The sequence below is a fragment of the Hirundo rustica genome, chromosome Z, assembly GCF_015227805.2.
Source record: "Hirundo rustica isolate bHirRus1 chromosome Z, bHirRus1.pri.v3, whole genome shotgun sequence".
NCBI lineage: Eukaryota > Metazoa > Chordata > Aves > Passeriformes > Hirundinidae > Hirundo > Hirundo rustica.
The window spans coordinates 37,451,574-37,479,517 of NC_053488.1; the positions used below are offsets into that span (position 1 = coordinate 37,451,574).

Below are 27,944 nucleotides of genomic sequence, written 5' to 3' on the forward strand. Positions count from 1 at the left end.
AATTCAGAAGTATTTCCTTAAACAAATTCACTGATAAAAATACAAGAGTATCAGGACTTGAAAATCTTGATTTTGACAAATGAAAATCAATTATTTATCTATACAAGTCTACAAACTTCTTGAAGTACACATTCAAAAGTTCAGTTATATCATATATTTGTGAATATTCACTCAACTGCTACCAGAAATACACATCTCACATAATTAACAATCAGAAAGACAGAGAAAAATTAGAAGCATTATGTATGTATAACTCATTAAACATCTCTAGAGATCTAATGTATATTCAGGAGGAACCACAAAGGAGCATGGTAGTAAACTGATTTCTATATGAAAAAGGAAACTTAATCCAGTAAGTAAATTTAATGTGGCCACAAAAGTTGAAACATTCCAAAGTTTTGTTGCATGCATGGCATGCTAAGTGAATACCAGGCTGAAATTAAGGACATTTACATACTTAACAGCAGTGTTTGGATAATTCATCAACAATTAGAAAATACTTTAAATTTGCAAAGCATCAGATTACATATTTATTTATATATTTATTTGAAATCTAATTTTAAAAAAATTGTGTCCAACTGCAAAAACCCCCAATAGCAGACTGTTTTTTATGAATAAAGGGCATCTTCATAGGTCTACAAAATTTTGTGCTACAGCAAACCACAAGAGTTATTAGCTTATCATAATTGCAGCCAGTTTTTCAAGTAAGAAGGTAATCCACCGTGGATTGCTGAAGGAAGTGTGACAAAGACTGTGAAATGAGCAGATGGATTTTATTTTAAACAAATTAGGCTCACTACCAGGAAAGTAACAAGGATTTCTCAGTTTCCAACTGCTATTGGTTAACTTTCATTTATGACCCCTTCATTCTGCTTGTTAACTTCCTTAAACTGCCATTAAAATCAATGCTTAAAGGAAAAACAGCATTTATTGTTTGCAGTTACAGGCTATCATCTCCATTTTCTATGTTAATGACAGAGTATACAAAAGGGATAATGATAACAGTATGTTTGATTATTTAAGTCTCCAGACTATGTGTTATCTTCACCTAAAACTCATTTTTGGCAGAAAACAGACAGAAACAGGGTTTGAGAGATACTTTTGTGTTGTGAATATAGTAAAGGCAATCCTCGCCGAGCGGTACACAATATAAATGTCTAGTGTTCCTTGCAGCATCTCTTCTATGAATCAACATAACTAAAAAAAATATGGGCAAAATCACATATGAAATTATAGGACAGGAAAAATCTCAAAATTTTAAGTTTTACCTCAGAAGCCACCACAGAATTTTTCTAGGAAGAGTCAACTATGTCAAACCAGGAATTCCATAAACATTAAAAGTCTGGTTATAGAATAATTCAGCTATCATATATCTGAGTGCTTGCTTTAGTAAGGAAAATCATTACAGCAGGCACTGCCCAATGTAATTATCCAGCTATCCACTAAAATATTCAATCAGATTTTCCTGTATACTATGTATCATTAACAGGCAACTAAATTCTTACTAATGCATTGTAGAGCATAGAGCCAGAAAGACTTAGCTTCTCAGAGTGAACTGTGAGACCCAGATCTAAGAAATATGGGAAAAAAAACCCCAAACAACCCAAACCCCACAAAAACCCCTGCTCAGATTGGAAAATAATGAACATTTGTCCCCACAACAGAAAGTTTTTGGTATTCAGTTCTCTGAGCAGTACTTTAGCCTCAGTGAAATAGATATCCAGCTCTCTCAGTAAGTAATGTATCACAGAAACAGTAAGTTCTTTGCTTTGAGATACAGCATCTTCAGCAATATTCTGCTCTCTGAAGACTATTATCCATTCTTTTGATTTCCCTTCATGTTTTCTTGTATTCAATTTATACTTTTTAAAGTTATGTCAGAAGAAAAAAAGAAACAAATCAACAGAAAATACTAAAAAAACACAAACCAAGCCAAAAAACTCCCCCCCAAGCCAAACCGTGTGCTTAATACATGTTCAAAACATACTTTCTGATGATTTAGAAAATGCTTCAGTAAATGTTTGAGCTCTCCTATATAGCTGAGCCAAAATTCTGTGTAAATTTCTCAGAAATGTTAGTAAGATAGACCCATATGGCAGATTAGTTAAGCACCCAGTTCTTGCATGTCTGGTTTCCATAGCAAAATCTACCACACTGCACTAAGCATTAAAGTTGCAATGGGACATTTGGGAGCATGTTTCTGAAAATGGGGTTATCAACTGCTTGGAAGCAGATCTGGAGCTACAGAAATAAAAGGTAATGTTGAGAGCTGGCTATGATTTAACTCCCTTTCCTCTTAGGATGAGATGACAAGATGCTTATGGATATGAAAGAAATGTGCACTTCCATTTCAAACAAACAACTCAAATGTCCTTGAATAACTGCAGAAACATTTGAACAATTTTACTGAGAAAGAGAAGTCAGTGAAATTGCACACTGAAATCTCATTCTAGGTGAATTGCGTAGATTGCATATTAGATTACACCTAGAATGTGTTTCTGTGTTCTCATTTTCCCTTGTCCTGCAGTGTGACTAGATGGCCAAGGTGGCCAATGGTTTGCCGCTGTGTCAGCAATAGTGTGGCCAGCTGGACTAAGGCCAGGATTTTCCCTGTCGTTGTCACTGGAAATGATGCACCGCAAATCCTCTGTTCAGTTTCAGGCCACTCATAACAAGGACACTGAGGTGTGTTCAGAGAAGGGCAAATGAGCTGGTGAAGGGTCTGGAGCACAAGTCTTTTAAGGAGTGGCTAAGGGAGCTGGGGCTGTTTAGCCTGGAGAAAAGGCTCAGGGGAGACTTCATCACTCTACAACTCCCTGAAATGAGTTGTAGCAAGTTAGGTGTCACTTGGCCTCTCCTCTTGTGCCACAGAACAAGAGGACAGAGCTTCAAGCTGAGACAGGGGAGGTTCAGGTTGGACCTTAGGAAGAATTTTATCATGGATACAGTTGTCAAGCATTGGAGTAGGCTGCACAGGGAGGTCTTAGAATCACCCATCACACAGGTGCTCAAGAAATGACTGCATGCAGCACATAATGCTATGGTTTAGTTTACTTGTGATGTTCAGTCAAAGGTTGGACTAGATGATCTTGAAGGGCTTTTCTAACCAAAGTAATTCTGTCCATGAATTTCCTGTCATGAACTCACTTGCATTCTGGTGTTTGTTAGGTTCAACTCTGAGTTGCTCCACCTCCCCCATTATGTAATAAAGTGTGTCTGGCAGGACAGAATGAATTGACCAAAGTCTTACACAGACCTACATTCTCAAAGTCTTTCTGTGTACTTGTGGTAGGAGGAAAAACCAAAATCCTTCAAGGAGACAGCAGAGTTGGAGTCAGTCCAGATTATTCAGCAAAGTGATTTAAAGGGTAAACACTTTATCAGTAGTGCGAAATCAGAAGTCAGTACTCCTCCTCAGCCTAAAACTTTAAAATCCACCTTTCTTAATTAACAGAATGGTGGAATTTCCCCATCAACTCAAAATTGCACCAATATAATAGAAAATATGAGATACCATTCTAACTAGACTACATAATCCCACAGGCACCTAAGTGGGCCAGTCATTCCACAAAATTACAAACAAACAAAAAACTCTACCAAGAATTAAACACCAAAACCAAAAATCAGTTTGTCAATCTGAGTTAAAGTTACTTGAGTAACTTGGAAGCTTCTGAAATTCTACTTGTATCACCAATGTGAAAATGTGACCCAAAAATTATGGTCAATCATTCATACGCAGAAGTATGTTTGAGACTAGATGACAGATTCTACATTAACATATAACAACTTGTTGTAACAGCTTATGAAAATCATACCTAATTTAGTTCTCCCTCTTTAAGGAACAAAAGCCTTTGAAATGCCAAATGAGTTAGAAAGAACTAATGTAGGTGAATCTTCTCTCTCAGATACCAGTGTCTTGTAGACTAACATGGGGAACTATCGTTGCTTGGAATTATAATCAAAAAGAAAGTGACACACTGACAAATACACTGTGTGGGATGATATGACCTTCTGCACAATCAATTTATGAAGGTTTATGCTAAATGCACATACACAAAATATACATATTAAAGCTCACAAAGGATTTTGTTCAGTTGAATTGGTATTACCAGAAATCCCCTCTTCATCAGTTATTGTTTGCACTGACATCCAAAATGTCTTTTGTAAGGACACCCTGCTTCTATTCAGCACTAGCATTTGCCAGAGTAGCATTCAGACATCTCTGAATACTGAAGGCCACCCAGCATACAAAGACTGTCCGAAAAAGAGGCTAATCAAAGGAAGTCTTTCAGGACTGTAATTGACCACCCCCCCACCCCCCCCCCCCCCGCCAAGAAAAAAAAAAATTACCTACACAATAGTTACTAGTGCACTTCTTTTTCCCCATATGGTTTTCCCAGTGCCTTTTCTGTTCCTGCTGATCTTGGTTGGTTTGTTTTTTAATTCAATAAGCAATTATTTCCACCCACTACTTTACACAGGGCTACAAGAACTTGCAAAAGTTTTAAGCTTCACAAGTCTTATATCTTTTAGGTAATTGCATAGACAGACATGCTAGGAGTTCAGCATATCTGTCTTTTCATTAAAAATTACATCTGCAAGTAGAATATGCTTTACTATCTGACAAATAAAAAAACTCACGATGTTTTATAAACATTAAGTGAAATCTGAAACAACAAATGGAGGTAACTACTCATTCACAAGTACAGATGATGCATCCAGAGATTTTCATGTATCCACTAATTATTAGACCCAAGGCAAAAAGTAGATATAATGGGGGGGGGGGAGGGAGAAGTGAAATTAATTTCCTAACTACAATCAAGAAATACACAATACTAATATGATTAAATTCATTCACATGCACAAATTTCTGGTTCCATAACTGCTCTAACACACTGTGCATTCTAGAAGCCAAAAAACCAAGGTATTTTAAGATTTTCCTATGATTTTGAACCCCGAGATTGAAAAGTATGTGATCTTACTAGCAAGTACTATGTCACAACATATAGCTGACCAATTACACTTGTGAGGATTTTCTTTTAAATTTAGATGGATGTGTAAGAATACATGCATTCTTGGTTCCTCTGATATTGACTTCAGGGAACAGCAAAGGGATACCTACAAAGTAAAAACCAAGGTGATAGCAGTTTGGCAAAAAGTTCCAAAGGTCCTAACTAAAGCAAATTTGCCAGTGTTGCGGAAGTCAATGATGACCACCAAAGCCAGATGTTCAGAAAAAATTCAATATAAAAAATGTAAAAATCAAGTAATCTCATAAATACTCTTGTTTCAAAACTTTCTTTTTTAAAAATGGCACAGCATCTCCCAGTATTTCAGTGTAGCAAATATAATTATTTGAAAAGTCTGATGATTCTGCTTTTTGCCCCATTAAGTCTGAAAGCAACATGACCAGCATCTAAACTGGTCTGTCATTTTCATACAGATACAAATTAAGAACTAAGAAATCAACAAAGATATATATATGGATACATATTGGTAGAATGCTAATTTTAAATGGCTAGGAGACCAGATTATCCTGAACGGGTAACATTTTACATTCTGGATGCAATGTGAATACATTAAGGCTATAACACTTCTCAATGCTAGAAAATGGTTTCAGTACAATGGTCATGTAAATTGAAAAGAAAACCTGTGTCTCTTCAAACTTAGAAACTTAGATAAAATTTGCCCCCAGATGAAAAATTCCTTATCCAATCAATGCATCTGTCAGTCAAGCTTGTTTCTTCCCACCTACGTGTCTTTGAAAGAGCAGGTACACAGGCCATGGTTGAATACTAGCAAAATGAGAAAGCTGCATTTCTTCTGTCTGCCAGTTTGTGTAATCTAAATTAGTTGTTCAAAGAAATCCTTCTGTTCATCTGTGCTCTCCATTAGCAACAGAAATTCTAACCAAATTACAGAATGTAGGAAATGTATGGCTCTCATCAGTGTAACAGCAAAGTTTGTTGTCTAGCACACAATGGTAGAACACATTAGACTGAAAAGATAATAGTTAAATAAAGTGAACACATTCTCTCCTCATCCATTGCTCTTGAGTACACCAAGAAAACTTGAAGATGCATAGCTTTGGTAACTGGCTGCTTATCATGGCTCTTCACAGATGTCCCACAGTGATATGATAATGGAAAGGACTCAAAGATTGCTCAGCGTGAATACATAGAGCCTATTGGCCTGCAGAACATGGGACACTCAGGAAAATTAATTCCAATTAATTTGTAGAGTGGATTAATTAAAAAACAAAATATTCCTTTGTCAATATTCTCACAAGAAATTAAGAAGCAAGTTTAACTTCATTTAATTCACTTCACTTGCAACCCTGCAAGTATTTAACATCTTTAAGCAATCCCCTGTAAAACTCACACTTTTGGTAATTTAGTAAAATTTACCTGAGTATCTAAGTATAGACAAGACTTTAAAAAGGAAATGGTATTAACTACCACTTCTCTGTAAAACATGAAGGATGCAACTTATCTAGCTCATCTAATCACAGACATCCTCATATAATGAATAAAGGCTCTGATGTACTTATTTGCAATGCAGTCTTACATGAATTCTGTTCAGCTGGGGGAAAAAGAACAGGCATGTCACCTCCTCTTCTAGCAAAATGACCAAATGAGTTATAATCAGGCACATATTACTGTATCTGCCAAAGAACATATACGTAGGACATCAGAATAAACTTAAACTGCACAGCTTTATGAAATGTTCAATTTTTATATTTACACTATAATTAGTACAAAATTGCCTTTAAGTTTCTGTAGAACAAGACAATATCTACTGGACATGATACCCTAGTATGTCAAATCAACTACTTTGAAGTATGATAAAGGAATCTAAGAATAGTTATAAAGAATAAGACACCATTTTCAAACTATACATAGTGTTTTCTTTTACTCCTAAAAAGGTACTTATATCCCCAAAAGGTTTTCAATTTTAAATAAGCAGGGCAAGCAGGGAAGGGGCAAAGGGGAAGACTGGTCGTTGGTACTAAAGCCTTTACTGTAGTAAACTAAATATATTTACAATTTATACAAATGTTTGACCTTCAACAAAAATACAAAAACATATCACAAGATGCAAAATCGGGAAACAAATTCATCTGAGATACTGCTGTTCTACACAGGACAGAATGCAACTTGAACTGCAAGGAACAGAAAAGTATTTATCCCCCATATTTAGGCAATGAGAAAAATTTGCATGAGGTCACAAAAAGAAAAAAATAAAAGGCTCCAACATTCTTCAGTATACTTGGCTTTTAAAAACGATGTCAAAAACCTAGGCTACATCCGTCCGTCTTGCCTCTGTGTTCTGTCTGGTCCACGTAGCCAATACTTAGTTGCTGCATGTTGCCTTCTATTTTGAAAAATTGGAGTAGTTTCATGGCAAGGTCTGGAATATCAACACTTTTGTTCCTTTCAAAAATTTAAAACCTTTCTACTTCTACAAAAAATTTTGGCCCAGTTCAACCTCTAAAAGAATATCCCCATCATATCTTTCAGTAGATAACTTCATAGACTGTAGCCTTTTTGTCTCCAGAGCCAGTGACTATGTACTTATCATCCACAGAGATGTCACAGCTAAGCACTGATGAAGATTCTTTGGACTAGAAGAAAAATAGAAATATATTACATCATTAAAAAGAAGTCTGTTTACCCTCATTTCATCATCTCATTTTAGGTAGATCACATATGTGGAGATATCTGATTCCACTCTTGGAATTCTGCATGTTATTTTTTTTTTTTTTTTTTTCATTAAAAGCAACATCATCCTCACCTGGAAGATACTGGCTCCGTAAGGAGTTCTCCATGCATTAAGAAGGTTATCTTTCCCAGTACTCACAAACCATTTACCTAGAATATAAACCAGAAGGATTACAGAAACATGAAAGAGACATCTGACCAATTTTGAGTTTTCAATTCACATAAATGAAATCTGTTACCTAATTGCCCTTATAAAAGCCCTTACTACTAATCAACACAGTACTCTTGCTTACAATGAATGCGGATGCTCAGCGTGTTTGCAGTGTGTTACAAGCTAGGAAATCCCTTAACTCCTCAAAGAGAAATAGCTTTTTACACGTGAATCAATCCTCATGGCAGCCTCTAGACAAACAGATGGTTGTTTGTAGATAAGTGCATTTGAATTCATAAAGCAGAGATATTTATGCATTACTTAAGAAACTGAGATGTAATAACTAATGACTATGAAATAACTAATCAGCAAAACATGAATTAAGAGCCCTGACCTCCAGTTCTGTGTTCAGGGCAACTTACCACAGTAAGCAAACTTGAGTGACAATACACAGCTCTCGTGAAGGTGCAGTTGATACTTGTCTGGTTTATTTACATGTAGCACTTCGACATTGCTGCTCTCCATTCCCACAGCTAACCATTCACCAGTAGGACAATAACCAAGTGAAAATATCTGAAAATTAAACCACATTTTTTTTTAAATATAATTTTTTTTCCTATAGACAATTTTTTTCTGCAGTTAAAATTGTTTGTGAGGGGGATACAGTGAGAGATAAGGGCAAATTTACAGTTCAACAGCAAAACTGCAGTTCAAAATTTGAGTAATTAAATAACCACAGTTTTTACATATTAACTTAGAAAAATAGGAAAAGAGTAGTGTCAGGCTGCCATTTTCTTCTGTAATCTAAGCACATAAGAAAGCTTCAAAATACTGTGTTGTGAGCAGCCAAAAGGAAGAGAGGGAACAATCTGCAAGTTCTACTGGGTTCAGTCTTACCTTTGATCCTAAGGATTTCCTTCCCACCCCACCCATTGCCACAAGCTGCGGAAAATGCAGTTACCTGTGATGTGAAGTCATGCTGTTGTAGCTGTCTCCCTTCTCTCAAGTCCCAGGATCTGACAGTGTTATCCAAACCTCCTGTCCAGAGCTTGGTACCATCATTAGAAATGTCAATACAGCTGGCTCCATCTGTGTGGCCCTGGAATTGCCTGATAAAACAAACCAGATTGAATAATGATTTCCTGCCAGAGCTCAAGGTAAACACTGTTGTGGTGTTAGTTTTGGACTCTGTACATGTGTCATCTGTTCTGTGTCTGACGAACGAAAACCAGCCCCTCCCTCTCACTGAGCATTAAATGCCAGTATTACAAATACATTTTTCAGGTGCTAGAGGAATGAACTGCATCATGGCTAGCTGAATAAAGTCAAATATTTCCTATCAGGTTGTGAAAAAAGAAAACAAAACAACAAAAAACACAAAAAAATTCACCAACCCACTCACAAGAATATTAAAGCACAGAAACTCCAGTAAAACCACTAAGGATAACTCAGATTAAATCAAAGTGGTCAGAAAATAAAACCTCCAATTTCAGAAAACAGCTCCTGGTTTTTTTTTTTTTTTGGCTGCAAGTCAAGATGATAAATAACAAGCAGATATACTAATAGAAAGGGATCCAGATAGAGATCCAGATAGTTAAACATAAGCATTGCTGAGTGACAAAGTTGCATTCTCTGTGGCAGGAGATAGAAAAAAATAAATGGTGTAGTTTGTTTTATAACCTTCTCATTAGCATCTATCAGCTTTCAGCAACCAGGTCACCTCAAGTTGTTCTTAATCCTTGGGCAAGAAAGCATTCTGAGGCTCCTGTATTGTTCGTCAGGAATTAGCTTTAGCAAAGTCCTATGCCTCAGTGTGAACAGTGGAGGGCAGATGGGGAAAAGACAATTAACTTGGGAACGAAGCGTATGAATTACCAAGAGCTGCCACAGAAAGGTCACATGGCGCATTTTGTTCAGTAGCTCTGGTGTCAAAATTGTGTTTGTTATCAACCAGCAAGACCAGTGTGCAAATGGTGGGAACACACACAGTAACCATTTAAACAGCAAGATGTTCATAGATGTGTATAGATGCTGCCAAGTGCACCTTTACAGAGACTAAGTATGCACATGACAAAGTGAAAACTTTATATAACTAAAATTGTATCTATTGACCTAAAGGTTCAACAGAAAATAAAACTTGTGTGCACATTAACACAACTCTCCGCATATAATTTTCAGCTAATTATGGACATACAAGAAGTTTAACTGAAACGCAGCAGACTAAGCATATTCTTTAGGTTTTGTGTTCAGAACTTTCAAGGTATCATGGCTTATACCCAAATCAGACTCTCTCTTCTCAAAATATTGTATGCCACTACCACTTTGGTAAGCATAAATTAAATTTATCTTATAGTAAGCCCCTGTGCTTTCCTAAAGAACTGAAGAGATCCATGCTTTCAGCCCCTTTTGTAAGATTAATTTTACTACTTACCATCGCTACATAAGAATTGTAAATACTCATTTTTACTTAAAAAGGCTTAAGACAAAGAACAAACCTCAAAATGTTCCTTAAAAGGCACGTTCAGTCTTTATCAGTAACAAACCAGCAAGAATGCTGTTTGTAGAAACCTGCAGACCAATCCCAAATAAGAGACCCATAGGAGCTTCTACACTGACTACAGTAGGTTATGGACCAACCCTGAAAACACATCTTCCAAGACTAGGCTGAAGCTTCCAAAACTAGTTTCTGCCTAACTTGGGTGTAAACCATTTCTTTGAGTAAGGGACACTATTTACTTTGCTGTCATAAACCCTATTCAGGGAGATAAATATTTATGCAGCTGTCCAAAGAATAACTTCTATTAAAATTTTCTGTAAACAACAACTCACCTGACCAATGTCTGATTGTGCAAATCCCACACTGCAATGTTCCCATCACTGCAGCAGGAAAAGCACACCTTGGAATCAGGGCTGATAGCCAGAGCATAGCAGGCAGGTGCTGAGGATGTCAGCTCTGCTTTTATCCGAGGAGTTGGAGCTGCCAGGTCCCATATGGATAATGTGCTGGCTTCCCCGCCAACGATGAGGGTGCATCCATCGGGCAGCAATTTGCAGGAGCGGATGTAGTTATCTCTGTTCTGCAGAACACAGATCACCTCAGTTATGCACCTGCCAGTAATGACCTCTAATGTAATTCTGACTGCATCAAAGTTTCAAACAGTTTGGTACTTTTTCCATTACCAAAGTACTGAAAACAAACCAGCAGATCCTAAAATGCTGGAAACACCTAGATTTCATCACTAATTAGAAACTGCAGCTGCAGAAATTAAAACTGCAAACTCCTGTTGCCACAATCTACTCTGTTTCAAATGTGACGAATGGAAGGTTTTCTATCTTGTTACACAAAAACAGAGCCAAAGTAAGATTGCTTTTCTGCAAATGTACTCCATCAGTGAAGGTAACCAACAACAGAAATATTAAAGCAAATGACCTTTCAGTTGGCATTTAACAGCCCTATATGAAAATGTCATTCTAGTTTCATGCCCTTCAGATTTTAGAATTTTTCTTTCAAATACTATTTTGCATTCAGTATTAGTTGAAAGATTACAGATTCCTGTATTGGTCCTGCAGTTATGTTGGTCCTTTGTTGTTCAGCGTGATTCTTATTGCACACATTGATCTGTTGTTTGTGATACTACTGTTGATTTGAGAGGTACTGAGGGGGAATTAGTGACATAAGACTTTTCTTTCCTTATTACAACTGGCAACAGTTTTTACTAAATTGATGATTAAGATCTGTAACTCAATACACAGAAAAAAACACTGCAAGAATTAGTTTGCAGCATTCCTACTATTTTTTTTTTTTTGATTTGTAACAAAGAAGCAAGGGCAGTGAAAATGCTGACTAAATCAGTCATTACAGCTCTGTAACTAAAATGAAGGCTCTGCATCTAGACCAATACCTGCCACAGAACAAAAGACCTATTTAACTCCACTGTTACTACTAGACAATTACAAAATGATAGCAGTAAAGAAATTACAAAGGGTAAAAAACCCCAAACCCTCCACCACATTTAATTGGATCAACACTGAAACTAGAATTTTAATTTACAACACATATTGCTGTGCTTGGCAACATTAAGTCTTCTCAGTTAACACTGCACAAACTTCTATGCTGCTTCTAGTGAAAAGTATCTCATACTGAGCCATTACCTTTTTCTGAATAACTTTTTCAGCTACCTATACTGTTGCACCCAGTACCCTGCACATGTGAAAATAACCAGCCTACATATGTAACTAGGGGATCATGAACAAAAATCATAGCAAAACTTAAAGTAACCTTTGGTACTGTGTCACATTATTTCAGTATGTGGCTGCTATAATCTTAAAAAAATTACGTTTTTGCTCCTTGTGTGAATGAAAGACCTAGGAAGGTTCTCTGCAGCTCTGCAGAAGACAAGCTACATTTCTTTTAAACTCATGCCCAAAAATCATCAGTATAACTACAAAGCGGGGGGAAGAAAAAAAAAATCACATTTTATTCAAAACATGATGTACATGTTCTATCCAGAAATCGGATCTAATCTGTTATTTGACCCTTAATGATAATTATCAGTAAACAAACTAGCATTATTCTCTGTAACACCGTTATGTATGGAAAAAAAAAAAAAAAAAAGACACCAGGAAACAGATCTGCCTGCTATTTCCTCCTAATATGAACAAAATCCAAACAAGGGCAGCTTTTTTTTTTTTTTTTTTCTGAGTCTCTAAGGAGATGCTACCCTTGTGCATAAATTCCTGTTCACCTACCAGGCAGTCCAGCTGAGAGACAGGGCTCTTGTTGCCAGGCTGACTGATGTCCCAAACCTTGACACAGCCCTTCCCACCTGTGTACACGTGTCTCGTGGGGTTGCTGATGGTAACTGCACACACAACTTCCCCGTGGTTCAGGGTGTTGATCTGACGGGCATGGCGAGGGATTCCTGGACCGATGAGGGCGTCAGGAGGGAAAGGAACTGGCTGCATTTGACCATCTGCAGTAACATGAAAGGAGTAGGCTCTTTTGGGGAAGAGAAAGAGAAAAGACAAAACAATTAAAAAAAATCAGTCATTACAGAACTACAAAGCAAGAAAAACACAGTATTTTTCATTTTAGCTCTTCGCCAATCATCTCATGAAAATCAGAGCTACAGTGCCAAGTAATAGAGGCAGATGAGCCCTCAGGAGACAAGGATTCACAATAAAAATTTTCAGTTTGCCTCAGCTGAAGCATTTGTGTAATGGGGAAGAAGGTTAAATGCCGTCCTTAACTCTATAGACCAAGGTCATGGCTGCTATCCCTCAACCACTTAGATAATCGAGACCTTTTAGCCCCTGGTTTCTAGCTAGGAGATCCGAGTCTCATCACCATAAGTCCTACAGCAGCAGTCCTTCACCAGACACTACTCTCATCCTTCCATGAAGCTTGTGCCTGTTGCCTTGTATGGCAGACTCTCTCCTGGAGCCCCTGCTCCATTTTTGCCTTGGCTAGCTTGAGAGACAAACAGTTGGAAGGATTTTTCTTCAGGGCCCCATAGATCGCAGAGCGGTTGTGAACCTTTTCCTTTAGAGAGAGCAGGCACCCGCCAATGGCAAAAGGAAGGGTCTCTGCACTTGATCTGGGGGGAATCAGGGCTTTATTCAGTCTTTCTCCTGTGGTCCTGCCCCCACAGGGTCAGGAGCCTGGTCCTTATCCCCCAGGCGAGATGCATTCCACGCACTCTTCCGGGCTTATATCCATGGAAGGGGCTAGAGGGTACAAGCCACTACCCAATCAAGGATAAGGTGCAAGTGGAACAGAGTTGGATTACATTCCAGTGTGGCAGAAGGGATGGGGAAAAGGAGCAGGGACAAACTTTGGGATGATACATTTTCCAGGGGAATAGGGGGGTACGGAAGAAACTATTACAAAACCCAATATAAAAATTAAATACAATATAAACCCAAATAATACACAACAACAGTCTTGCAGTACCACAAGCCAAAGTTTTGCTTGATTCCTGTATCTGATCTTTAACAGCACCACTGGCTGTGCTCATATCCCCTCTTTCTAGCTGGTACGTAGTGCTTTAAACAGCAAATGGAAACACAGAGTGGTTGCATACAGATTTCATCAGAAAGCTGATGATCACCTTCTCATAATTCTGTTTTCTTGAATAAGTACATTGAAAAACCTGAAAGGGTCAGTTTTCCAGGTACTTTTGGCACTTCAGAAATACCTTTTATTTGTATTCATTGCATGATTTCAAGTTTATGGAAACTGAGGGTTGAGGAAATGACATTCTAGCACTGAATAAAAACACTCCTCAGGGAAAGTACATGAAATAATTTTTTCATGGTCACTGAAAAATTTAAAGTCAGCTCTACCTAAGGACAAGGGCACAAATGCCAACTAATGAAGGTTTCAGGTCTAAGGGGGGTTAATTTATTTGCTTATTTTAACTAATAATGAAAATACTACTGCAAGAGGCTGGTTTTGCTATACTAGTGAACTTCTTTTTTGCTATTTCTGTTGTAAGTGCACCCATAGCTCATGCTTTTGGTGCTGTTGTTACATCAACAGCATCCTTCAAGAGGCCAAAGTGGATTAAAAATTATATTTATTTTTTCATTGTGCTGCCATCTCCCTACTGTAAACATTTCTAATATATTCTTCTGTTCAGAACTTCCCTTTCTTTTCCAAATCTACTTCCTTCCTCAGAAATCTTCAATCACTGTAGCTCAAGTATTTAGTATCACATCAATCTTCCAAGAACTCAAAAATAGATATTTCTATTAAATCTTCTGTTCTGAATAATAGGCTAGTATTTTCAAGGTATTTTATTACGTGTTCCCAAGTATCACACAGTTTGAAATGAAGGAATAAGGAAAATGCCTTGAACTAACAGACATCACAAAGCAAGTGAATCTGCTCTTTTCCTGGGCACAAGATATTCCTCTGAAATATCTTCAGAGAGATGAAAAGTCTACAGCTCTTTCACTTTCACACAGAAAGACTGAAAACAATCAATCCATGCAATATCACAGTTTTTTTCTTAAGTCAAGGGTAAAAACTGGTTAACAGTAACTGCTCTTAAACAGAGGAGAAATTGTAAGTGCATATGTATGCAATTCCTGTCTCATTTATGTTTCATGGTTGGACGTATAAGCAGAAAGCTTGCTCAGAGAGTACACAGACATAGAGGATGAGCAAGTGCAAAAAATGGCATCTTTTTTTGTCACAGAGATATCAGGAAGGGAAAATTTAAGATAAGAAAGGAAGTGCAATGTTCACTCTTTTACATGTACAAAAGGCACACAGTATATCAAATGTATTTTGTCCCATGGGACCCTTTCTGGCTTTTTGTATGAAGAGTTAATATATAATGTAAAGGCTTAACTAGAAACCCTTTCCTCTCTGTGAAGAAGAGTAAAGACAAGATTGTCTCAAAGTAGGTATTCATTAAACAGATGGAGAGGAAGCAGAATGGGAGTGCCAACAAGACTGCTTGAGGCTGAACTGCTCAGGTTCATTTACAGAATCCAACAAAGGAGTCATAGCACTTAAGACACTGAAAAGCTTGGACCCATCCTGGGCTCCAGATCAAAGTCAGTTGCAGAGTATTCATTAGCAGTAATAAGAGTACACAGAACTATACAACTTGGAAGTTTCAGCCTGCCCTTGCTTTTATCATGGACTGAAGCAAAACAATTAAGCACATATTAAGCATTTTTTTCCAGCATGTCCAAGACAAATAATCTACTTGTCCATGACTTTTTTTTTTTTTTTTATTTGAAGGTTACAGCTCAAATGTTCTGTTCAATTCAAAATACCTAAATAATTAGTGTTTTGAAATGCTCAGGTGCACACACAGACCTCCACAGTTCTTGCTGAGATGGGGTGTGAGGAAGACAAAAGAAACTTTTTCCAAGCACTTCCCGTTTACTGTAAAATTGTAATTGCTCTTATGCTTTGAAACATCAGAGGCCTACCCAGTGTATTTTTTAGTCACGTAGAGTTTTATCAGTATGTCTACGTTTAAAGTGGGGCTACACTAATCATGGAAGCAGACATTCTTTTCTAGCATTTGCTTGTAAGACTGGTTGATCAGGACACAGGATGACTGAGTTTGATGCTAACAAACAGATCAGTGATAGTTTCTTACAAGCCAGGACAGCTTTTTCTACAGTGCAGGTTATCTGCAATCCACTGTAGAAAGAAATGGCTACAGTTTACTGAACTCCTCTGCCAAGACAAGCACTTAAAACAGTAAATGTTCCTGTTTGCTTGAATATATGTGGCATGTAATGCTAACATCGCCACTGCCAGCATACTTATAGTATGGTAATCTAGTGACTTGTATCTGCTAGGTATTATGGTATAACTTTTGTTACACAATACCTTTTAATCTTGAAAAGGCTTGCATTGTTTTATCAGACTGACATTCCTGACACTCCCTGGACAAGGAAAGTGTCTGTCTCCAGAAGAATGAGGCACTGGAGATAACAGGGCAAATGACTATTCGCAGCTCAGTTGGCTTCCTCACCATGAGAGAGATCCTGCTGCTTCTGAGAAGGACTGCACTTACACCTACAGAAGACTCAATTTTTAATGCACTAGACATATCCACAGGCCTCAATTCTCAAAAATGACACGAATTTTCATTATCTAACCTCAAAAGAGTCAACAGTTAGCAAAATCTGGCAAATCATTGAGTTTGCTAAGGTTCAGGATTTCTAAACCGGCATCACTTGACCACCCATTTTTCTTTTAGAATTGACCATGTATGACAGAAACTGCTGTTTAGTCTCATGACTAGCACAGTTTTCTGTCTCACTCAGAGCATTCAGTCTGTATCAAAGATGGCTATCCTATCATGGATTCCATGAATATCCCTCTTTGGTCAAAGGAAGAGTCCTTCCTTTTGTTGGGCTAACAACAAACAAAGAAAAATATCTTATAAAAATGCAATTAAATTTAATATAAAATAAGCTAAGTACATACCAAGTAATACATAAATATACACTTTAATTCACTGAATATTATGACAAGAACAATAACAAGACAAACTTCCACGCCTTTTACTTAGAAGAGTTCTGAGAAATAGTATACTATCACATTATTTCTGAATAATGGAAGTAGTCTTCTGAATTACTGGATCCAGAGACTTCTCTCGTGTGTGTTAAAGCAGTAGCTACTGAGAAACAGTGCAGTTCTTATGCACACCAACATGATTAAGTGATACTAGCACAAACTAGTTTTTCCCCTTAACTCTCCAATTTCCAAGTAAGTATACAGCAAATAAGTATCATCTGACATGCTGAGGAGAGTTCAAGAATACAGCAAATTAACTTAACTAACCTGCCAGCTACTAACCTGCCAGCTATTCAGATTGATGTACAAATGCACATCATTCCTGCCTACTAAAGCACTGTGCCTTAAAAAAAAAAAAGTCTCTCAAAAACTTGCAGTTTATCCCTCCACTTCAAGCAGACTTCTTCAACTAGCAAAATACCCACAGGAGCAAGAAGTTCCCTCCTTTCATGACTGTTTTACTTTCAGCTTTTCTTTGCACTGCAGCTCATTTTTAATTGTAGTTATCACAAGAAACAGTGAATACCCATGTGTGTTGTTTCAACATATAGAAAAAAATGCCAAGAAATAAGGATAGAGGTATTCATACAGAATTTTCATCTTCATACATGTCACAAAATAAGTCTATTTAGAGATAAATGGCAGGGATGCACACAGCACTTAATCTCCTCTAACATGGTAAAATGAGCTTTCCTTTACAATATCTCTCATTGCACATTCACTCTAAAAATATGAAGATGTGAAGAACAGAACTGAAATCAAGCAATTCCAAAAGAGTATAGTACACTTATCCAAAATCACAATGAAAGTCAGCTTTTAAGTACAAGGAGAAAGATTTAACGTTTACCATATAAAGTTTTCCTTTCCAACTAAAATGAGAAACGTATATTTTCAGCTCTTCTCACTGTCCAGGAAAACATGCTGAGAAATATATTTGTCCTCAATACTACCATTAATTCAGAATTTTAGACACCAGGGAAGCAGTACTGTGGACATAAATTTACCACTAATCTTGAAACGCTATTTAGTCCACAATCCAACTATTAGAAGGCATGGTTCATGTAAACCAGAAATCCATAAGAATGTTAATTTAGCAGCCATAGAGTACTAAAAGCCAAGTACTTATTAGAAAGAGTTTGCAAAACAAATTAAAAAATATTGGAGCAACACACCAAAAACTTACAGTCCAGGGCATATTTAAATGCATCAAAACAAAAGAGTTCAGGACTCAGACACCACATGTTCATGTCCAAGTGGGTTTTTAACAGGCTACACATTTTTGTAACAAGGAGGTCATTAGCAGATCTCAGAACAGAGGTTAAAACAGACTTGGGTGGCACTAGAAGTGTCCTTTGGAAAGGAGGGAACATAATTTTCTCTTGGCTGAAAAAAACAATGTAAGCATAACTGTTGATAAAAAATGTGCAGCCTTAAGCATACACATATGAATAGGGATGCAATAGTTAAATTCAAAAATTCTCTGTACTACTTGCAATAAGACTCACTAAAACTTCACATTTGTTTTATTAAAACAAATTCAATGTGTCACCATATCTGCGCTCAAGAAAAAGGCTGACTGTGAAAATAAACAAGGTGTACTCCACCACGATTATATCTTCACTGTACAGAAGATACATGAGAAAAACCTGAAGTAGGTGAGATACTCATAAATGCTGCAGGTATCAGACAGCTTCTAGCCAATCAAGACTAAAACATGAAATTGTTTTACAGCTGTCAAAGGAAAGACAATTCCATGAGTTTATAGAATTTTAGGCTTGCTTCACTAAGATAAGCAAAAAAGTAATTTTAGAAGAAATGTATGAGTAACATGACCACAAAACCCTCAAACACTGCAGAACACATTAAATGAAGTGGAGACTAGGGACTTGACTGCCCTATCAAAGTAGGCAGCATCTGAAGCAGTGTGGATCAAGTGGTAAAAACATTTTAAAAAACCCAAAGCAGCCCCTACACAGCTTCCCCCCCACCCCCGACAGTAATTTAGCTAAATTACCATGATTCAAAGTAGAGCAGTATACATATGCTTTTTCCTTTTGTCTGAAACAGTGTAACAACTAGAACTCACCCACAGAAAATTTCTGATTGACCAAAAATAGGTTTCACTACATTACAATATAAAATATTGCAAGCCATTAATAATGAAATATGTTTTGAAAGCTTATGAATACAGTCGTTTAGAAGTAAAAACTTAGAGCCACTCAATTACACAATTTTGAAAAGCATTTTATTTAAGTATGCCAAATTCTTTGAAAGTCAGCAAGAATGTGTCTGAGTTTTGAGTAGAAAGCCTGATCCTTACTGCACTAAATTTAAACACACCGCATTTGATACACAACACCAACACATTGAGCCCTCACTTCACTAATCTTGTCAACACACTACCAACTTTAAGTACAACCAAGATTTAACAGGTTTCTCACACTGTCAACAGACAGCTAAGCCTGTTCTCAGGAGCAAAAACACATTCAGGGTGGCTTTCCAAACTAAGTCTGCTGCTTTCCTATTGTTATAGGAAAAGATTAGAAAAAAATATACACTTTGTTTTGCCTGTAAACTTGTATCTTTTCAAGGATGTGTGCAAGACTGATATTACTAGTTACTAACAGGAGTCCAAAATCAAAGCAAACAGATATAACTGAGTATATAACTTTCACCACACCCTGTCTGACAACTTAGCATCCTAATAGCAATAGTTTCTAAATGTTTCCTGAAACTGCAAAAGGGAAAATTAAATTTAGATTGGTAAATAGACATTATGTAAATGAACATCCCACAGGGAAAATGCAACATATTAAATAACTTTCAAAATTATGTAAGCACCTAGGTAGAGAAAAACTATTCTAATTGCAAGTTCCTGTGGAAAGAGAAGTCAGGACTGACTGCCAAGTGTGAACAAACAACAGGTTCTAACAGAGTGTTGAAAAAACTGTTAAGAGTTCTCTTTGTCCCATTCTCTCCAGGGAAACAGCTGAGTTAAATTTGGTCTGTTAATAACTTCATAGAGTACTTGTCCAAAAACACCTAAACATTAATTGCATATTTTCAGAGGTCACAAATCTACTGCACTGGTTAAGTTCAGGATCAATGGTTCTACCAAAGGCAAGTTACTGAAATATTTCATGTATGCTGCTGAATTTATTTTATTGAAACATCAGTAAGTCACAGCATCATAGAATTATTTTATTTAATAACTGTTTCACCAAAACCCAAAACTTTTAAATACAAATAACATTGTGGAAACACTTCTACATCTATGCACCACCTGCTCCACAACTGCACCACCATCCTTTTGCTCTCCAGTTGCACTCATACAAAAGTTCTAAATAGCTTGCTCCATTATGCAAGATATGTATAATCTGTTGCTAAAGTAACTGCTCCAGATACCCACTGTCATCAGTTGAAGACTCCCATGCCTGATAAAACAAGTGCCAGACAAGGAGTCTGCAAGTTTGCACCACACATTTATCCTCAGTGCAGTGCATATTTTAGTTTCATTTATCTAACACATTTTACCACTATTTACCATTTAGTTTGTAGTCCCCTTAACTTCCCCCAGGAAAAAAAAAAAAAAAAAAAAAAAAAAAATATATATATATATATAAAACACTTTAGAGTAAAACCTTCAACAACTTTTCCTTGAAAATAGGTATACACACACCTGGTTTGGGATACGACAACTACCATTTGAGAACTTTTATGCTGTCGGTTCTACTTGGAGAAGTCTAAAACACCCTCTTAAAATCAACCAGATACTATTCCTCTTGAAATCCCCGTTCACTGACAAATATAACTTCATTCCCTCAAAATATTGCAGATGTTACCAAAATGTTAAAAGTTACTTACGGTTTTCCCCCAGGAATCCCTGCTAGGTTTGGAGGGATTCCAGGAACTCTCATGTGAGGAGGAGGATCAAACCCAACCTGACAACAAAAAGTGAATTAATCTCACCCTTGGAATTCCTCATCCATTTCTCATCAAGTCTCTTCTCTCCACTCCCAAAGTACTATGCATTTAACCAAAAGGTGTTTTTTACCCACGTATCAGATAACTGCATGGCCCTCCACTGGGGGGCAAATCCAGACCTTTTCCATGAGCATACTTCTGATAGAAGCACTCATATGAAAGCAGAAAATAATTTATCATGCATGCCCACAACTGAGCATAACTCAGCAGTCCTGGTTAGCAGGGAGAGCCCTGTTAACCCTGGAATTAGAATCCCTGTCAGCACCAAGTCATGCCAGTGCTCTTCACTTCTGAGAGAGCTAGCACGTACTCAGGCTGGCACAGAGTGGTGCTGGAAAGTAGCTCTGGGCCCCAGCTAGGATCTCACTGCCTCCACAGCATTCTGTGTGGGCACAGCATCTGAGATTTCTCACAGAAGAGAAATTGTGGGGTGCAAACAAGCTCATCCATAGCTTAAAAAAATGAAATTCTCTTTACATGCTGCAATTCCACTAAATTTTTGTATCTTGAGTAAGTATTTTTGTATCTTGAGAAAGTGTTTATCAAATTCTGGACCAAAAAGGCTTAGTTTTTCTTCTGAATATTATACTAGAATAGGCATTGTTATTGCATTAAAAGGAGGGTGTAAGTTATTTAAAATCTGCACATTTTCACATAAAAGCCCTGTTTTACCAGTTTGAAAGAAGTGGTCATACAAACAATAATGAGAAGTTGACAAGCATAAATCCAATTTTGCAAATTTACAAGTAGGTCAGTTTGTCTATGCATGAAAGCTGCCATCGAGCTCATGTTTGCAGAATCAGGCCCCTAGGTTATTTTGTGTGACAAGCTACTATAACTGCCAGGGTTCCATTTACTTAGTACACCCACAAACAGCAACTATTCTTAAAACACCTGATCTCAGAGCTCCAAAATAGGTACTGACCAACTTCTAAGGTTGACTTCCACCAAAAAACCAACAAAATACAGGGACAGAGACCCAGATAAAAAGACTTTTACATGCTTCAAGATTAATTTGTTATGTCTATATGGAACACAAATGTGGTTCGACAACAAAAAAGCAGATGTCCACAGGTACAATGAAAGACTTAGTGTCTACCGAAACTACTTTTTCATACAGAGCAGCACAAAATAATTTTTTTGCATTTATTCATCAGTTAAAGCCCTGATGAAAGTGAAGGACAAAAAGAAAACCTACATTAATACAATGAGATTCTTTGTTTTCAAGGTGCAAATTTGTTTCTTCAGTCACACAGCAAAGTGAAGCACGCAGTGAAGCATGCAGTGAAGCTGTCAAGCCTCTGGCACTGGTATGAGTTGGGAATTCCGAAGTGCTAAATGAAGCATGGAGCTTTTCTCAGTGAACCACAACCCACAGGACTGAGATTGCATGCAGCGTATGGCCTACCATAGGAGATCTTCCATAGGCAACCACGGCAGCTGCAGCAGCAGCAGCACTCATCTGGGGTGACATATTGTGCAGACTGGCATAGGCTGCACCTGGACTGGTTAACTCTCCATTCATGCCAGCATGAGGTACCATTCCAAATGGAGCAGGGTACGGTCCTGGTACTGCCAGTGGTGTCCGCAAACCTGCAGCTACAGAATAATGAAATTAAGTGAGTTTATTTATGTATTCCTGCACACAGGAAAGAAGCCCTTTTTTTTCCTCCCGTAACCTTTCTCCCCTAAACATTTTTTTCTCCCTCACCTTCACCTCTCACACACTGTCAAGAAACATTGCCATAATCTGTCAGTACCACCAGCTCTTTTCAATGTAAATAAGACCTACTGAAGTCAGAACTTGATAATTATTTCTAGCAATCTCTTCTAGGCATTACCTATTTCCATTTCTGTAATATTCCCCTGTTTACATTAATCTCTTCTTTGCCAAATTAAGCAGTAACGCTGACAGACATGGTTTACACAGCTCATGTCTGAAGCAACTGTGTGTACCAGCCTGAATAGCAAAAGTAAACTTCCCCCAACATTTGTCAAACTGTGCACTGCAGCAAATATTAGTAGTTTCAGACAAAGACTGGAGAAAAGATCGCATGCAGAATAAACAGCAAAAGTTCTGAGAAGTCTTTCTATATTGCATTCAGTCTCTGGATTATTTGCAAAAAAAGATAAAGACAAAAGTAAACAAAGAAGACTAAGAGACAGAAAGATATTCAAACTCCTGATAATCCAAACATCTGCTTCTCATCAAGCCCTCTCTTGATATCAAGAACAAAGCAATATATTTAGGTAACAGCCGCATGTGTAAAAAAAGATTAATTCTGGAACCATAAAAACACATGAGGTAATGTATTTACCAGCTTGGTTAACCAGAGGGTCCATTGTTGGAGGTTTGCCAAGGCCTGGACGGAGTCCTGGAGTTGCACTAGTGCCTGGGGTTGGCACATCACCTCGAGGAGTTGGTGTGCTGGATTTCAGAACAGGCGTGCTGGCTTTTTCATGCTGGTATCATTAAACAAATTAAATGAGTATTATTTTTAATCCAGGCCATATTATGCAATTTATCACAACAGCAGCTGGGATGCTGGGCACCTACTACCTAGTCCCTCAGCCAATTTTCATAAATCCACACAATGCTGACAACATTAACTCGTGAGAGAGAAATGTTGACCTTTTTGATTGATGCCAAAATTAAAATAAGAAACGTAGAAAGCTATTTTTTCCTCTTCTACTGGCATAGAAAAAGGAATGCCTGAGCTCATTTTTTCTTCAGGAAAATACTTTATGCATTACCAAGCTATTTTAGTTTGAAATAATTAATATCTCAATTATTATTAGACAGAAAAAAATCTAAATTAAAAAAAAAAAAAAAAGCCACCATAGTTGATAGTATCATAAAGACATGACACAACAGTTACAGAGAATCAGATCATATTATTAGTGATACTACAAGAAAAAGTCTCCAAGGAATAACATCTTATTTAGAGGCGTTTAACAAAAGCCTGAAGATCTTCTTAGTGACTATATACAGATCATGTTAAACCATAAGTTACTGCTCCCCAAACCAATGCTTAAACAATTCTTCTTCCTTGTAATAAATTTGCAACTCATTTGACAAAAATGTAGGAAATACAAGAAATCAATACAAGGTCGAAAATACTGCTGAGGAGGAAAGCTCAGTAATACCTTAAAGATCTGGAAAGACAGTGGTCAATTTCAGCCTCAAAAGCTTAATGTCAGGTAATTTGTGCCACAAGTGGTTGCAGAAAATAGGAGAGGTAGATTTTACAAGAAAGAAGACTATCTGGACCATAGACTGCTACCTACCAGGCCCATTTCTTTGGATTTGAGGGAAGTGGAACTTCCTGAAGAGGCTGTAGATGCTGGACTGCTGGAGGCATCCTTCTTCAGTAGGCGGGTTTTATCTATACCGTTTTCACGTGGTGAATGAGTGGGACTTGCCCTTGGGGAAGAAGGATCCTAAAACAATGGGAGGGAAGAACAGCGTAGAACCGTGTCATAAACCGGTACACAAACACCACTAAGGAGTCTATGGGGGAAAAAAAAACAACAACAACAACCAAAACAAGCTAGGAGAATTTAAGCAGTAAGTGCAAATGACAAGATGTTTTGTTATCTTTATAGAAAAAAGTTGAAATCCCTTCATCATCCTAGAGAAGTAAGTAAAGTCATGTAATAAGCAGTCTGTTTTTATTTTACACTACATGTAATCATAAATTGTTTTCAAGCACAGAGCTTGCAAAGCATACCTAAGTACAAACTAAAGCAAGTGGCAGAAAACGCGGTAAGAGCACGGAAAAACCAACAGAAACTGCAGTAACTTGACACTGTTTTTATCATGTAGGTTCTCCATTCTCTGCTTGTCACAATAAACATTTCAATAACCTCTTTTAGGTGATAAAGACCTTGCTAATCTCTACCTTCAGAAGAAGAGATGGACACATGCCTTCACAGATTTGACAGGGTATTTTGAGTTGCAAGAGACCCACAAGGATCATAGAGTCCAACTCTTAAGTGGAATGGCCCATACAGGGATCTTTATAAGCCATAATAGCTGTCACATTTTTGCTAAGCACAATCTGTAATTGCCTTGCCACTTACATCTACAGGAAAACTGAAATCACCTCTCAGGTGATTATTTTTCTCTCTTCCAGAGACTCTCTCTGCATTTACCTTAACTTGAAATAGGCATCCCCATGAGTTACAATACTATCAGAGCTCTGCAGGTTCTCCACGCTCCTTTGGCTCATAAGAATAGCACCACGGAGAAATCACGCCTCACAAAAGGGCAGTAAGTCTACTGACTGATTATTAAGCAGTTTCATTGTGAACCAACCTTCTGAAAGGATTACTAAAATCACTAGTTGGACACCCATTTTTCTACTTGGCTGACATAATTTGGGCGCCTGGACCTACTGAGGGCACCTCTCTACCAGCTTCTCTCCCTGTGCTTTTCACAGACCAGAAGAACCTCACTACCATATTCAGGGTTCCTAAATCTGTGTGTCATATGAAATAAAAGATGAAGAAAAGGGAGCACCCATGCTTTTACCTTGATGCCATTACCAAATCTCAGCCGTGGAGAAAAAAAGTGTCTACAGCCTCTGGAAAATCTTGTAAACTAATTTAATTCAAAAAACAACTCCATTTCTGCAAAAATGTCATTAATTTAGGGGATTAAAATACAAGCAAATTTTAAAGTAATTCATTTAATAACAATCCTACTAAGAAATACAACATTAGATAAAGTCTTCCTTTTTCATTCAAAGACAATGGTTTGGAAACCTCAGCCTTCCTCATGCACTTCACCACAACTCTCTGCACTAGAGAGCAGCTGTGAAGTGTCAGAATGTTAACTGCGGAGGGAAGAGACCTGGACAAAGCAGCAGAAGGAAAAACTGAGAAAGCAACCAGATAAAGCTCAGAGGAAGACATAGACTAATAAAAAAGGAGAAGCTGTGAATATTTTAACATATCCACAGAGAGGATTATTTTCCTGCTAACAACTACATGTACTTTTCCTTTCACCTTTGGGCAAACGTCAGGACTACAAAAATGAAAAAAGTTACCTCATTGGATACATCTACAACCAAGTTATCGTCACTCTTGTCCCCATCACTGTCCTATTAAAAATAAATAAATATAGTGTTCATTTCAATTAGTACAGTAAGAGCCCAGACAGAAAGACTATGCATCTACTCAGACATTTTTTGCTTTTCCTAAACAAAAAAAACAAATAGCCTTTCATTAAGTTATTAGTAATAGGGAGAACAATTAACACAGAAACAGAACACCTTATTTCTGCTACAACATTAAAACCCAAGTAAGGTAGAACTAGTTGAAAGATGGGGAATCTCACCATCAGTGCAAGATGGTCCAAACCCCCCCCCCTTATTACAATCATAAACAGTGTTATCACTACTCCTAAAAGAAAAAGGTACTCTGTTCATAGACTAATCTTGCATTAATTTAGAGAAAGTACTGCTTGTGCATACCTGGAAAAACACCAAAAAACAGATCTCAAGAAAATGGAGCTTTTAGCATGTTTGATGAATCATCTTCCTTAAAGTGACAAGACAATTTTTTCAGAAAGGCAAGTTTTGAAATCAAAAGTGCTGGGAAGAAAAAACTTCAGAAATGCCAAGGTATTTCAACATTTCTGCCCAAGAAAAGCAAAACACTTGGACGTTTCTAAACAGAAATGTTCTGCTGCAGCTTGTCAGGCTGCATTTTGACTGTTCCACTTAGATTGATGTGCACCTGAGCTGGTCAACTAATGATTGCTGTTACTGTAGTGCTTCCTGGTCCCTCTCCAATAGAGGCCAGGATGCCCCAGCAGACACATTCTGATACACAGAAGTCTAGTGATTCCCACAGTACCACAGAGTGTTTCAATCAGAAGGCAAGTCTTGACTCAAAATCAAAGAAATTAAGTGAATGTCAAAACTTTAAATTTTTATGGGAACAAGTTTGACATTTCCAATAAAAGTACTTTTAGTTTAAAAGCTTCTATGCAAACAAACCAGGCATACAAGATTGCCCAACTGTCCTCCATTTCTTGCTTTCAAAGAGCTCTCACATGTAACACTAGATTCTTTCTCACTTCGGGCCACAATGCTTTAAAAAACAAACAAACAAACAAACAAAAACAAAACAAACAAAAAAACACCCCCAACCAAAAACCACAAAACCCAAGCCACACAAAACTAACCAAACAAGAAACCCCAAACTAAACAACCAACCAAAACCACCCGCCCTCAAACCCAAAAATCCAACTGAAAAAAAATCCCTAACCAACAGGTAATTTCAACCCTTCCCTTCTGTTAACAGCTGAATCTTGCTCTAAGAAATACCGCAAACATATTAGGGATCCAAGAGTACCACTGGACACAGAACAGTCACTGTTTGGTACTCAGGAAGTTACCCAATCAACAGGTGCAAACAAAGGAGATGAAAGATTTAGCTCCCATTATCTTCCACTTCTTGAGAAGTATGAATCATCCAGTGTGCTAAAACAGGTGGGAGAGTGTGGGACACTTGTTTGTCAGAAATACCTCTCTGGAGGAGAGCAAAATTAGTTGCATGTCTAAGTGAACCCCACTGATTTTGTCATCTTAATAAATAGACATTTCCTTGGATTATCAAAGGCATCTCCTGTAACTTCTACTAATATCGGAAGATTCTCCTCACTAATAAAGTCACACACTGAAACTACATAAGTACTAACATGAAAAATTAATCCAGAGTTAAAAAGGGGAAAAAAATATTTACTTTTCATTATTATTCCAAAAGCTACAGGTCCTACAACTCATTTTGACAAGTCATTTGCCCCTTTTGACAAAAGCACTATTTCCTTGTCCCTACAAGGGGTTCATCTAAAATGAGCTCAAAATCAGCAGCTTTGTATTTGCTTAACTGGTGGATATAAAAGGAAAAAAAAAAAAAAAAAAAAAACAAACAAAAAAAAAAAAAAAAACAAAAAAAAACCCAAACCAAACCAAACCAAACCAACAAAAAAACCCCCAACAACACAAACCCCCAAAAAACAAAAACA

General features: G+C 37.4%; 1 protein-coding gene across 4 annotated transcripts in view; it reads right to left on the reverse strand.

Annotated features, from left to right (window-relative positions):
* Positions 1-4,370: 4,370 nt before the first annotated feature.
* Positions 4,371-27,944, reverse strand: part of LOC120765157 (transducin-like enhancer protein 1) — an 80,206-nt gene continuing 56,632 nt past the window's right edge. For 3 of the 4 annotated variants that reach the window (XM_040089675.1, XM_040089674.1, XM_040089673.1), the window contains exons 10-20: positions 25,960-26,013; positions 24,197-24,349; positions 23,227-23,371; positions 22,317-22,507; positions 20,789-20,865; positions 12,622-12,871; positions 10,702-10,949; positions 8,834-8,981; positions 8,295-8,445; positions 7,795-7,871; positions 4,371-7,624 (exon numbers count right to left, since the gene is read on the reverse strand). In XM_040089675.1, the coding sequence (XP_039945609.1) occupies positions 7,517-7,624; positions 7,795-7,871; positions 8,295-8,445; positions 8,834-8,981; positions 10,702-10,949; positions 12,622-12,871; positions 20,789-20,865; positions 22,317-22,507; positions 23,227-23,371; positions 24,197-24,349; positions 25,960-26,013 (1,602 nt within the window). In that variant the 3' untranslated portion in view covers positions 4,371-7,516. The remainder of the gene's footprint in view (positions 7,625-7,794; positions 7,872-8,294; positions 8,446-8,833; positions 8,982-10,701; positions 10,950-12,621; positions 12,872-20,788; positions 20,866-22,316; positions 22,508-23,226; positions 23,372-24,196; positions 24,350-25,959; positions 26,014-27,944) is intronic. The other variant, XM_040089676.1, reaches the window with a different exon arrangement.